We start from the raw sequence: 14,278 nt of genomic DNA on the forward strand, positions 1-14,278 counted from the left end.
TCCCTTAGTTTTATTTATACACACACACACACACACACACACACACACACACACACACACACACATATATATAGAGAGAGTATGCATTATAATATTTCAAAAGCAGCATGCATTCAGTTGAAACCATAACTTGATTTTTAATCTTTTTCCTCTGTGAGCTGATCCTTTCTTATAATGCTAAACAGTGGCAGAGAATCACAGGGTCCTAAGAGTAAGCAATGGACCTTCTACAGTACACTGCTGCTAAGTCCTGTTATTTGGTAGGTTATCTGTATTATAAAAAACACTTTGGTTTATAATATTTTTAATTTATAATAGGTTTGTCAGACTGTAACCCCATCATAAGTCAAGGAGTGCCTGTAGAGTTTAGTGTAATTTGAAAAAGAAACTTCTTGAGTCCTCCATGCCAAGTCCATGTTCTAAAGTACATAAAGTAACCACCACAGAACTAATTCACCCTGGACATTAAAGTTACCTGAGTCAGGTCACAGTAGGTCCTCAAAGAAGGTGCTGATTTGAGTTCTTTTGCTATCTTCATAGCTGCATCCAAATCGTTTTTTTTCTCTTCAATGTAGCTTTTAACTGTTGCTAATTTTGATAAATAATCATCTGTGCGTCTTACAAGTTCTTCACACAAGCTCTTTTTCCTTCATTGAAGACAAAGTTATTTTGTGATAGTTTACTAACATTTTTATAAAGGTAAATTTATGACTGAGTAGTATTCTTACTTTCACCAAGTGATGAATTTAACTAATAGAATAATTTCACTGATGATGAATTTAAATAATATGGTTAAAAGAAGCATGTTCTAACCGAACAGCATCTGAAAAGCTAATTTTATTAGTTGATAAACTTAACATATAACATGGCTAAATGAGGCATTCAACTAAGTTGAAATAAATTACAATTGAAATCCATGTGTGAATAAAGAACAAAAGGGATGGAAATATGGCTCAGATGTTAAGAGCACATTCTGCTCTTCTTGCAGAGGACCTGAGTTTAGTCCCTGGCACCTAAGTCAGGCAGCTCACAACCACCTATCACTCCAGTTCCAGGGAATCTGATGCCCTATTCTGGCCTCTGTGATCACCAGCATTCACGTGCACATGTCCTCACACAGTAAAAAAAAAATCATTAAAATATAAAATTAAAAAGTAAAATAATTGAAGCTGGAGTGATGACTGAGGGGTTAAAATAATTAATTTGTACTGCTCTTGCCGAAGATCTGGGTTCAGTTCCCAGCACCCACATGGTGGCTTACAACTGACTCTAATTCCAGTGCCAAGGAATCTGATGCCATTTCCTCACCTTCCATGGGGCACTAGGCACACCTTTGGTACACATATATACATGCAGGCAAAACACGCACTTAATAAATAAATCTTAAAAAAAAAATTTAAAAATAATTTAAAAAAATAATTTAAAAATAGTCTTAAAAAAAAAGACAGTTATGTCATAGACATGAAGGAGACTTTAGAACATTCTATCTAACTAGGAAAAATTCTGCCTGTTATCTATCCTGTAGTCTTTTGTGCCCTCACAGAGACATATATATGTACTCACTTTTTGAAAAGGTTTAATTGTACATTTTAAAATATTACCATGGGTCTATAGTCCATGAATAATATATAATGAGAATTAAAAACAGCACTAAACCAGAAGTTAGATACCAATTTAAAATATAATATTCAAAGATATCTCCTTGAGTAGTTAAATAGTTATGTTTTCACTAGCTATACATCATTACTCAAATCTTTTTCTCTCTCTAGGGTGGAATTTCTTCATTATAGCAATTTAAAAGGTCTGAACTGAAAACTGAAAAATTCAAGTATTTTAGTCACTAGGCAAAATGACCTCTCATTATTTTTTTGCAAATCAAATCTAACCCCTAGCAAAGGAAGTTTGCCAACACTAAAGAAAATGGGCTAGGTTTGGAAGGTAAATACTCTCCAAACCTTTAGTGACATATAGTTTTTTAAAGTGGTCTCTTTAAAAAAAGACATGTAAGTTCCTAAAAGCTCACATACACAGAATAACATTAGAAAGAAGTATGAAAGTATCATTTCCCCATGGACATATGAAAAAACAACCCCAAACTGGCTAAGATCATCTCATGAGAACATTGGAAAACAGTATTTTTTTAAAAAAGATATTTTGTGGCTTCTTCTGGAAGCAGGAACACAGTTCCCAATTCCTCAACTCCAACCAGAGGGAGAGCAAGAGACCTGACTGGTGACATTAGTAAAGCCTGTTTTGTACTGTCTGGAGGACTGATCTCTTGTGTTAGATCTTAGGCAGTAGAAAAGCATGGTAGACACTCAGGAACACTGCAGCAGGACACATATACAGGGTAAGATATTATAGGTAGATATGCAACAGAGAACTTGAAACCTAGGAGAAGCTGAGATTCTTTTGGAAATTAAGACATAAAGGTAGTTGTGTACAAAGAGGAATGGACAAAGCCACACTTGGGCCACAAAGGAGCAGACTTAAGCCTTCATATAATACTGACCCTAAGGTTCAGACCGTTCCAGCTATTTCATGAAAAATGTTCCAGCAAGAATCAAACTATAAAGACTGAAAAAAGTTGCTAGCTTTTCATGCCCAAGTTTCAACACAAAGACTACCAGGAATATGAATGAATAACACCCACAACATGATATGGCTCATTCAGAGGAGGAGAATAGAGTGTTGGAGACTTTCTGAGGAAGCACAGGCAGTGGACTTTGTAGACTGATGTGAAACGACTATCTTAAATATGTTCAGAAAAACAAAGAAATACATGAAAAAGAAGTAGAAGAAATTAGGAGAGTGGCCTAAGAATAATAATTACAATATCAAGACAAAAAGAACATGAAAAGGAATCAAGCTTGCAGATAGAATGACTTCTCAGGATTAGACCCTGGGTTGCAGAGCTGGGCATGGTGGAATATGCCTGCAATTCCAGCATCTGAGGGCTAAGGCAGGAGAATTCTGAGTTTGAGGTCAGCATGGTCCATATGTGCGTTTGAGGTCAGTCTGGATTATACAATAAGGCCCTGTCAAACAAACAATAAAACAAAGCCGAGGAAGGAATCAGTGGTGGAAGCAGAATCAAGCATCAGCCAGGTTAAGAAGATAGGACAATTACAATTGTTTCTGGGGAACAACAAAAACAAAAAGAGTGAAAAGAAACTAAAACAAAGAGAGATGATAGGACCTGTTACACACCAACAGGCAAACAAACAGGAGGAGGAAAAAGATCGGAGAAAACAGGAAAACCACAAAACAAAAAACAACTTCCAAAATTTGATGAGACAAAGATCTACAAACCAACTCCATGTAAAATAAACCCTGTGGTGGTATTGTATTCCCCCAAATATTGTGTTCCCCTAATAAACTTATCTGGGGTCATAGACAGAATAGCCACTAGACACAAAGGCTAGAAAATGGTGGCACTCACACCTTTAATCCTAGCATTCCAGAGGTTGAAATCCCTCTGGATCTCTGTGAGTTCAATGCCACATTGGAAACAGCCAGGCATGGTGACACGCCTTTAATCCCAAGAAGTAAGCCTTTAATCTCAGGGAGTGGTGGTAGAAAGCAGAAAGGTATATAAGGCGTGAAGACCAGAAACTAGAAGCATTTGGCTGGTTAAGCTTTTAGGTTTTGAGCAGCACAGTTCAGCTGACAGCCATTCGGATATGAGGACACAGAGGCTTCCAGTCTGAGGAAACAAGATAAGCTGAGAAGTTGGCCAGGTGAGGTTAGCTGTGGCTTGTTCTGTCTCTCTGATCTTCCAGTGTTCACCCCAATACCTGGATCAGGTTTGATTTTATTAATAAGAACTTTTAAGATTCATGGTACAAAACCCACACAGTCAAACTGTTGAAAGGCAGAGAAACAATCATGAGACCAAGAAGAGAAATGTAATTTGTCATACACAACAAATTTCTAGTAAGATTATTGGTCAAATTCTCAGGAGAAACTTTCAAGGCCAGAAGACAATGGAAGAATATACATAAAGTGTGAAAGGAAAAAAATCTGTGAACAGAATTTCATATTTAGCAAAGTTGTCTTAGAAGAGAGGCAGAGAAGGGCTGCAGAGGGATGGGTCAGAGGTTAAGAGCACTGGCTGCTCTTCCAGAAGAACCAGATTTGATTCCCAACACTCACATGGAAGTTCACAACCATTCATAACTCCAGTTCAGGGAATATGACGCCCTCTTCTGGCCTCTGTGAACATTGCATATACATGGTGCACAGACATGTCACACAGACAGTCAAAATACCCAGACACAAAAAGAAAAGAAAATAAAGAAAAAATTAGTTAAAAAAAGAAAGAAATGAGAGACAAACAGGAGAAGAAAAATAGGAGGAAATAGGAAAACCACAAAACAAAACCAAAAAATGAGGGAAAAAAATGGCTATCAATAAGAAAACAACACATGCTGTTCAGGATGTAGAGGAAACATGAACTTTTGTACACTGCTGATGGGAGTGTAAATGAGTCTAGCTATTATGGAAATTAGTACAGAGGTTTCTCAGAAAAACAAAATTAAACCACTGCACAACCCAGCTACAACAGTCTTGGGTACATATTGGGTAGTTTGAATGAGAATGGTCACCACAGGCTAATATATTTGAATGTTTGGTTCCCAACTGGTGGACTGTTGGAAAGGATTAGGAGTTGTGTCCTTGCTGAAGAAGTTGTGTCACTGGGGGTGGGCTTTGAGATTTCAAAAGCCCAAGTTAGGCCCTGGCTTGCTCACTCTGTCTGCAGCCTACAGATCAGATAAGAGTTCTCAGCTACTTCTCTAGCACCACGCCTGCCTGCCTGCCTGCTGCCAAGCTCCCTACCATGATAATGGACTTACCCTCTGAAACTCTAAGCAAGTTAAATTAAATGCCCAACAAAATGCTTTCCCTTATAAGTTGTCTTGGTCATGGTGTCTCTTCACAGCAATAGAAAAATGACTAAGACAACATCTAAAGAAACCTAAGTGTGCTTGTTAGTGTTTTTTGTCAACCTGACATAAACTAGAGTCACTAGGAAAGAGGGATCTCAGTTGAAGAACTGCTCTGACTGGCTTGTGGTCATATCTATGAGAGATTGCCTTCATTAACGAGTAATGCAGAAAGACCTAACTGACTGTGGACAACACCATCCCTGGGCAGGTGGGCCTGGGCTGTATAGGAAAGCTAGCTGAGCATGAGCCAGAGAACAAGCCAGCAACAGAAAGCAAAGCAGGACAAAGTCAAAGTTAGAGGTCTAAGAATGACAACTACAAAAGAAAGCACAGCGAAAGGAAACCAAAAGCATAAACTCTAACAAAAGAAGTAACAAATCAGTTGGACTTCATCTAGGTCCATTCTTCAATGGCAGAACACTTGCCTAGTATGCACAAGGCCTTGTCTAATCCCTAGCACCAAAGGGGGAAAATCAACTATTTTATGCACTGGGCATAAAAGGCCATAAAAATTTAAGGAGATCAAGTGTTGGTGAAGAGACAAATGACATTACTAAGCACATTGCTTTAGTCTTATCAAACGTTTTATGAACCTTTATCTTGAAACATATGTAATTAATATAACATGTCAAATAGCTCTGAAAAAAGTAATTATTAAATTATTGTTTAGTAATTGCCTATCAGAAAGCCTTCTCTTCTGATGCAAATAAGCACATGAGAAAATGATAGACCCATGTAGAAGAAAAAAGTTGTTTGTACTTCTCCAAATATGTGAATTCTACAACATGAATTAGGCTATGAAAATATTTTTCTTTGTTAATTGCTTTAAGAAAGAAATGTGGTAGCTCAGACCTGTAATAGCACTTGGGAGACTGGGGCAAGAGGATAATGTACTTGAGCTCAGCCTAGGCGACACAGTGGTACCCTATCTTTAAACACACACATGTACATTCACACATGCATACATGTGCAAATGAGGGGTAAGAAACAAAGACACAAAGAAAGAAGCTTGTTAACTCTAAAGTTAGCTTTGGAATTACAAAACAGACAAAATTTTGGAGGTATAGACAGGTTTTCACTTGAACTTCTGAAAGCCAGTCTTTTAGTTTTTCTTTTGAGGCAGGATCTCACACTGTTGCCCAGCCTGATTTCAAATTCACAGAAACCCACCTCTCTCAGCCTCCTGAATGAATGCTGTGATTACAGGCCTGAGTCACCACACCTAGCTAGAAATCAGTCTTTAAGACTCACCTACTGCTGGGCAGTGGTGGCACACGCCTTTAATCCCAGCACTCAGGAGGCAGAGCCAGGCAGATCTCTGTGAGTTCAGGGCCAGCCTGGTCTACAGAGTGAGTTCCAGGACAGGCACCAAAACTACACAGAGAAACCCTGTCTTGAAAAACTAAAAACCAAAACCAAGAAAACAAAAACAAAACAACAATAACAACAACAAAACTCACTACTACCTTCTAAGCTTGTTTTAAAGTTACATGTAACTTCAGTCTATTTGAACAAAGGAACAGAATGACAAGTTAATATTAAGAAAGTTGGTTTCATCAAGTCTGTATTTTTAAGTTATTACCTGGAATCAAGAGAAGCGAGAAGTTTATCAAATTGTTTCTCCACAACCTCTGTTAGACTATGTGTCTCCTCTCTTGTTTGATTTTGTGTACTATCAAGCATCTGGAAAAAAAAATTCAATAAACCTGTTATTTTCACTTTGGAGTAGTTGTATCATCAATATATTATTGAATGGAAAAGATACTTTCTAGACTTTTCAAAAATAGCCACAGAAGTGATAATAAATAGAGCAAACCATTAAGCTCAACTTTATACTCTGGCACTTGTCAGCAAGATCACATCTTGTGGGCATTTTTGTACTGATAATTTGACAAAACAAAGAAAAAAACAAAAGCACCTAAAAATCTACTGATAGGTTTTATAAATTTTTTCTTATCCCTTTTTATCATAACAGAACAAAAGTCATTTTGAATAACTGAATTTCTCTATAGCAGTATTCTCTAAATTATTGAAACAAACAAACAAACAAACCAAAACAAAACTCCAAAATCCCCAAACCAAAGTTAGAAAACACACTTCAGCTCTTGGTGTAGACTTAGGGTCCCTTAGCTCTTTTGTTTCTGTCTCCAGACTTAGTCTTATTGCAGCCAGTAGCCTCTCCTCCCACCCTACCTCATTCCCCCAGGGACTCTGCTTCTTGGTGTGGACCCAGGTTTCTCTAGCTCTTTGCTGTTGCCTCTTCTCAGCCTTTCTTCCTAGCTCATCTCCATTCCTTTGTATCATCCATAGACCTACTCTCTATCAGGGACCCCACAGTTACCACACTTGCCTAGGATTCAGAATGGGCAACAGCAACCAAAGAATGAACACCCATCCAACAAAGACAATTGCTGATATCTACACCAAGAAACACCTCCAACATCCTAACTTCAGAGTCGTAGATACCAGTACAAAAACACAAACATGAACAGTCAAGATGATATGCCTCTTTCAGAAACCATAAACCCATTGTAATAGGCCTCAAAAAATGCGATTTAGCTGAAACATAAGACAAAGACTTCAAAACAGCAATTATGAACATGTTCAAGGACCTTAAAAAGGATAGGAATAAATTCCTTAATGAAAATATAGACAGCTGAATGAAATAATAAAACAATTCCAGCATAATTCTTATAGAAATTTGAAGAATCTTTAACTTCGTATGGAGACACACACACATAACACACACACCAGGATAGCTAAAACAATCCTGAATAAAAGAATTGCTGGAGATATCGCCACCCGATTTCAAGTTATATTATGGAACTACTGAAATAAAAATAGCATGGTATTGGCAAAACAAACAAACATACATAACCAGGTAGACACATTGATTAATGGAACTAAATTGAAGAACCAGACATAAATCCACACATATATGGACACACGACTTTTGACAAAGCAAAAAATACACACAGGAGAAAAGACAACATCTTTTCTTTTTAAATGATACAAGTCAAACTGAATGGCTTCATGTATTAGAATGAAAATAGATTCCTATCTATTACTTTGCACAAAACTCAACTCCAAAAGTATCAAAGACTTTGTACTGGCTGGTCAGCTTGACACAAGCAGAAGCCTCAGTTGATGAAATGCTTCCATGAGATCCCCCTGTCAGAAATTTTCTCAATTAGTGATCAATGGGGGAGGGGGCAGCCCAATGTAGGTGGTGCCATCCTTGGGCAAGTGGTCCTGGTTCTATAAAAAAAGCAGGCTGAGCAATCCATGAGGAGTAAGCCAGTAAACAGCAACTCTTCTATATCAGCTCCTGCCTCCAGACTCCTGCCCTGTTTTGAGTTCCTGTCCTGACTTCCTTTGGTGATGAACAACAATGTGGAAGTATAAGCTGAATAAACCCTTTTCTCCCCAGCTTGCTTTTTGTTTTGTCACAGCAATAGAAACCCTGACTAAGACAGACTTCAATGTAAGACTAGACAGCCTGAATCTGATAAAAGAGAAAGTAAGAAATTGGCTTGAACTCGTTGGCACAAGAAAGTGTGTTCTGAACAGGGCACTGATAACACAGACACTAAGACCCACAATTAATAAACTGGACCTCAGGAAGCTGAAAAGGTGTATGGCAAATAACACATCATTTGGGCAAAGTGGCAGCCTACAGAATGGGAAAAGATCTTTAACAATCACACATAATTAGTATCTAAATATGTAAAGATCTAAAAATGCAACATCAAGAAAGCAACCCAATTAAAAACAGGGTACAAGACTAAACAGAGTCCTCAAAAGATGAAACAAAAATTAGCAAGAAACACTTAAAGAGATGTTCAACATCCTTAGCCATCAGGGAAATGTAAATTAAAAACTACTTTTAGATTTCATTTTATCCCAGTCACAATGGCCAAGATCAATAAAACAAATGACAGCTCATGCTAGCAAGAAACACTTCATTGCTGGTGGGGTGCAAACTGGTACAGCCACTATGGAAATCAGTGTTTCCTCACAAAGCTGGGAATGAATCTACCCCAAGACTGAGCTATTCTGCTCTTAGGCATACACTCAAAGGACTCTACCTCCTACTATGGAGATGCTTGCTTATCCATTTTCATTGCTGCTCTATTCATAACAGCCATAAACTGGAAATAGCCTAGATGTCTCTCAACTGACAAATGGATATGAAACTGTGACATATTTACACAATAGGTTGTTCAGCTATTAAAAAATTAAATTATGAAATCTGTAGGTAAGTGGAGAAAAAAAAACCATTCTGAGTGAGGTAACTCTGACCCCAAAAGACAAATACTGTATGTTTTTTCTTATATGTGGATGTTAGCTTTTAAGCTTTCAAAATGTATGCCAATTCAAATAGCCACAGAGGTTAGGTACCTAGTAAGGTATTAGTGGGGAAGAGAGCATCTCCCAAGGAAGGGGAAATAAAACATAAGAGTTATGGCGAGAAAATGGAGAAATTAGAATAGGAGGATTAAACAGGGAGGGGATGGAAAAGAAGGATAAAGGAGGATATATATATATATATATATATATATATATATATATATATATATATTCATTCCCAGGAATGGGTTATATCTTGTTGAGTCATTGGCCAAAGGGACTTCATGGAAACCTCTAAATATCACAGGCTAATGCCATGGCTATTAGTTGCTCTCTACAACCTGATGGTAAGGCCTTATTTGCTGAAGACAATGCTTACTTATATCATTGAACACTGAGAAGTTGAGCTGGTTCCTAACTAGACACTTCACCCTAACTGACTAGCATTCATGGTACTGGAAGGTTCTCTATATGCTACTTTAGTCTAAGAGCCTTAGACTAAATAGGTCATGGGCCCTAGAGGAAAATCTATTATTCTTCTGCTAAAGTAGTGGTTCTCAACCTGTGAGTCATTCAAATATCCTGCATAACAGATATTTAAATTACAATTCATAACAATAGCAAGATTACAGTTATGAAGTAACAACAAAATAATTTATGGGTCCTCACAACATGAAAGGAACTGTATTAAAAGGTCGTAGCATTAAGAAGGTTGAGAACCACTGTGCTAAAGGAACATAGCAATAAAATGACTAGAAATGACATAATGATATACCCATGGATCAGTGCCTCACCTAGCCCTCATCAGAGAAGCTTCTACTTGCGGTAGATGAGAACTGATACAGAGACCCACAATTGGACAATATGCAGAGAGTGAGACACTTTGGAGCACTCAGTCTTAAATGTCTTCAAAACCCCCTCCCTCACCAACACTCAGGTATATGTGGAAGAGGAAGCAGAAAGATTGTAACAGCCAGAGGTAATTGATGACTATAATGGATGACTCCAAGGAAACAAGATCTAGATGCAACAACTGATGTACATATGAACTCAAACACACTATGGCAGCACACACAAGATCTACACAGGATCAAGACAAATGCCCAACACTGAGAAGGCAAAGTGGACAGGGGTTTCCACTCCTAACCAAGAAGCTATATGCCATTGATATTCACCAGCAAAGGGAAAATCTGTTTTCTCCAATGGAGTCTCATTGGGTATATCAACTACACTTTAAGGCAGGCCCCATGTCCAAGAGTAGTTGGCCAATGCAAAATAAACTCCATGGTAGTTTTGTAAACTTTTTGTTTCAGTTTGTTTTGTTTTGGCTTTTTTTTTTTTCTTATTGGTCTTTTGCTTATTTGTTTTGATTTCCACTTTTGTGTTTTGGGGGGTTATTTTGGTGCTGTATGAAAGAAAGGAATTGGGTTTGGAGTAGAGGGTGGCTGGCTTGGAGCTGAACTGTGCCCCTTTCAAATTCAGTTGTTGAAATCCTACATCCTGTTATTTTAACACAGAGGTGCTTGTAAGTACAAGCTTGTCATCACAAGTAACATTCTTTATTCTCTCCTTTTCTCAATGTTTTTCTTTCTCATAACTCTCACCCCATTACTTTTATTGTATTTCTAATTTCTTTTGAGAAAGCTGATTTTTAAAACATAAAGTATTAATTATATTTCCACTTAGCAGTAACAGTTTGAAAGTGAAATTAAAGAAGCAATTCCTTTTACAGTAGCATCAAGCAGAATAAAATACACAGCATAAATTTAAACAAGAAAGTACACTATGTGTTCATTGGAAACCAAGAAATATTGTTTAAAGATTTAACAAATGAAGGAATAGCCAGTAAAAGCTTTTTTTTTTTTTAAAAAAAAGTGAAATTTAATCAATCCACAGAGTCTTCCTCTTCTACGTAAAAAAAATAATAACACACAACCAGCTCAAAACCCTGAAATCCTTCATTCTAAAAATGTTGTTGGCCGGGCGGTGGTGGCGCACGCCTTTAATCCCAGCACTTGGGAGGCAGAGCCAGGCGGATCTCTGTGAGTTCGAGGCCAGCCTGGGCTACCAAGTGAGTTCCAGGAAAGGCGCAAAGCTACACAGAGAAACTCTATCTCAAAAAACCGAAAAAAAAAAAATGTTGTTGCTGGGTGCTTAAGGGCTAGTTTCTTGTCAGGTAGAGCAAGCAGCAAAAAAAAAAACGAGACTCTCTCCATTGGAGGACACAGATAAACAAGGTGCAAATTCTGCAAAGATGAAAATCCAGTTCACAGAAAGTACATATCCCGATTCCTCATACACTCTGACTTTATGAACCTTCTTAGAATAATAATGTTACAAACTCAATCCAGGCAGGTCATGAGGGCAGGGGTAGTTTCCAATTCTTTTGCATGTTTCTCTATTAGTATATTATTATGTTTAAAAACTGAGTGCTAAACTCAGTGATATACATACAAATGTATACATTTATAGAGGACATTTTGGCTGGGGTTGTAGCTCAGTGGTAGAGCGATTGGTTCACATGCATCATACTCTACGTTCAATCCTCCATACTGCCACATCCTGCTCCCAAAAGAGAGGATATGTGTAATATTAAGTGAAGGGACATAATCTCAGGAAGAAAAAAATCACCCACATGTTCTCACTGATATCCAGAACACAGCCAATAACACTATGTATGTATATAAACACATGTAAGTGTATATAGTATAACATGTAGAAAGAGAACAAGAAATGATTATTAAGAGATGAAAAAGGACATAAGTAATGGAAGAGGTTATAAAGCTAATTGTTATTTTAGTTCTAACTTTGCCATGGATTTCTGGTAGTAAATATATAAAAATATATTCGATAGTGAAGTATAAAATCTAACGTGAAGCATGACTGCTTAAGAGTTGCTGTTCTAACTGTGTAGAAGTTCAGTGAGATGTACAGGCTTTAGATATGGTGAATTTTGGCGCATGATGTTTTTTATTTGCAAGCTTATTATAATAAAGATAACTAAAAAGTGGTTTTTTTTTCATAAAGAGGCCATGCTTTACCTCCTGGTAGAATTATTCAAAATGCTTACTTTTATAGCATTACTTAATTGTTCAAAATTATAGCCTGCTATCTTCAGTGCTTCATCGATTTCTTCTGTCTCCTAAGAAGAGAGGGAACCACATACAAATATAACACACAAAAACAGATGCTTAGATACATTATAGTTGTAAAAACTTGAGCTGTAATTTTGGTTATAAATGCAACAAAGATCTACCAATGAAGTGTAAAAGCAAGCAACAACAATAAAAATACTTCTAATCCTGCCTATCTAAAATTTAAAAAAATTCCCATACTATGGATAGAAATCCAGGACCTTAGGCAACTAGTCTACCAGTGAGCTATATCCTCAGTCAGTAGAGGAACTCATTTTTGTAGACCAGGCTGTCCTCAAACTTGCAATAATCCTCCTGCTCCTGTCTTTATAGTGTTGAGGATATAGTAATACACCACCATACCTAGTGACCTGTGAGTCTTCTGCCTCAGCCTCCCAAGACTGGTAGTACAAACACATGCCACCAAAGCCACCATAAAATATTGTTTAACAGTAAAATTGTACCATGAATCCATTTTTCAATTTAAAATTATCTCAGAAAATGTATCATGAAAAAAGTATATAGACAAACAGTTTTTAAGAAAAGATGATTATAAATATGGCTCTGCGAAGAGTTTAACTTGATAATCAGATGTGTTAACACACATTTTTAATCAGAGCACTTGGGAGGTACAGGTAGCAGGATCAGATCATCTTGAGCTATGTAGTGAGTTCAAGTCCAGCTTGGGCAACATAAGGTTCTATTTTTTGTTTTTAAATTAGAGTTTAAAAAAAAGAGAATGAGTACAATTTAGGCTTCACTCCCCTCTTCCAGATCATTAATGATTTTTACAAGAAGACTCTATTTCACTTAGTTTCATTTTAGAGTCTGTTCTATTTCTAAGCTCAAGTTCAGTAAATGTTTATCATTAACATTATTCAGAATAGTAATAGGTAAAATTCAATCTTCAATAACAAACAATATCATTATCAATAACAAATGCAGTTAGGCTTCTTAGCTGTCATTAAAATAATTGGAAAACTACATTCAGAATTTAGAAAACTTTAACTGTATATGTTTCAGGGAATTTAGATTACGTAACTAGGTTTACGGGGGGGAAAACTGTATTCAGGTAAGTATCAAGAACTTCAAACCAAGTCACTCGAAGTATGCCTCAGGAAAAAGAGAGATTGACAAACAGGTTTGTCATAAACACAGGTTAAAACTGTTTAAGCAGAGAGCAAAGGAAAAGATTCCAGTGAGGAGCATGGGTTTATTTGTTACTTTTAAGCTTCTAAAAGAGTTGATAATTGTAGGAACCCTGAGAGGAAAAGTTCAGCTACCTAGCATAAAGCCAAATGTTTGGTTTCACAATGCTTCATGATCAATGTTTTTCATACCAACATTACAGCTGACGGGCTTGAAACAGTCCTGTGCACAGAGGATGAATGTTCCAAATCAACAATTAGTTGGTCCACTGTCTTTTTAAGGTCTGAAGAGCAGTTCTTTACCCTAAAAAAGGTCAAGTGTATTACTTGAAATACAAGCATGAATATAATCTCCATGCCTTCTCATTTTTATTCTCTATCAAAAACAATTCAGGTGATGACTTATAAAAATATGTTCTCAATTATCAATAAGGAGAATCCATAAATAAAAATTACTTTCACATAATTTAATTTTAATATAAATTTAACTTAAGCAAATTCCTGAAAGTAATGGCTTATACCATGTTCTAATTTCTTAGTCATCTTTACTTACTTAGTTTTTGGGGGAAGAAATACTAATAATGATTGAAATGTTTTAAGTTCATCAATTAAAGTAACTCATGCATACAAATAAGTACTTATACACAGAAATGTCAGCTATTAGAAGTGTACTGATAAACTTGGGTAATAAGAGACC

The 14,278-nt window shown here is 36.8% G+C and overlaps 1 protein-coding gene across 1 annotated transcript in view; it reads right to left on the reverse strand.

The window, feature by feature from the left end:
• Positions 1–14,278, reverse strand: part of Rnf17 (ring finger protein 17) — a 119,892-nt gene that overhangs the window by 87,850 nt on the left and 17,764 nt on the right. The window contains exons 4-7 of the mRNA XM_059273571.1: positions 13,774–13,885; positions 12,370–12,441; positions 6,532–6,632; positions 476–647 (exon numbers count right to left, since the gene is read on the reverse strand). Coding sequence (XP_059129554.1) covers positions 476–647; positions 6,532–6,632; positions 12,370–12,441; positions 13,774–13,885 — 457 coding nt within the window. The remainder of the gene's footprint in view (positions 1–475; positions 648–6,531; positions 6,633–12,369; positions 12,442–13,773; positions 13,886–14,278) is intronic.

The sequence above is a fragment of the Peromyscus eremicus genome, chromosome 9 (genome assembly GCF_949786415.1).
Source record: "Peromyscus eremicus chromosome 9, PerEre_H2_v1, whole genome shotgun sequence".
Classification (NCBI taxonomy): Eukaryota; Metazoa; Chordata; class Mammalia; order Rodentia; family Cricetidae; genus Peromyscus; species Peromyscus eremicus.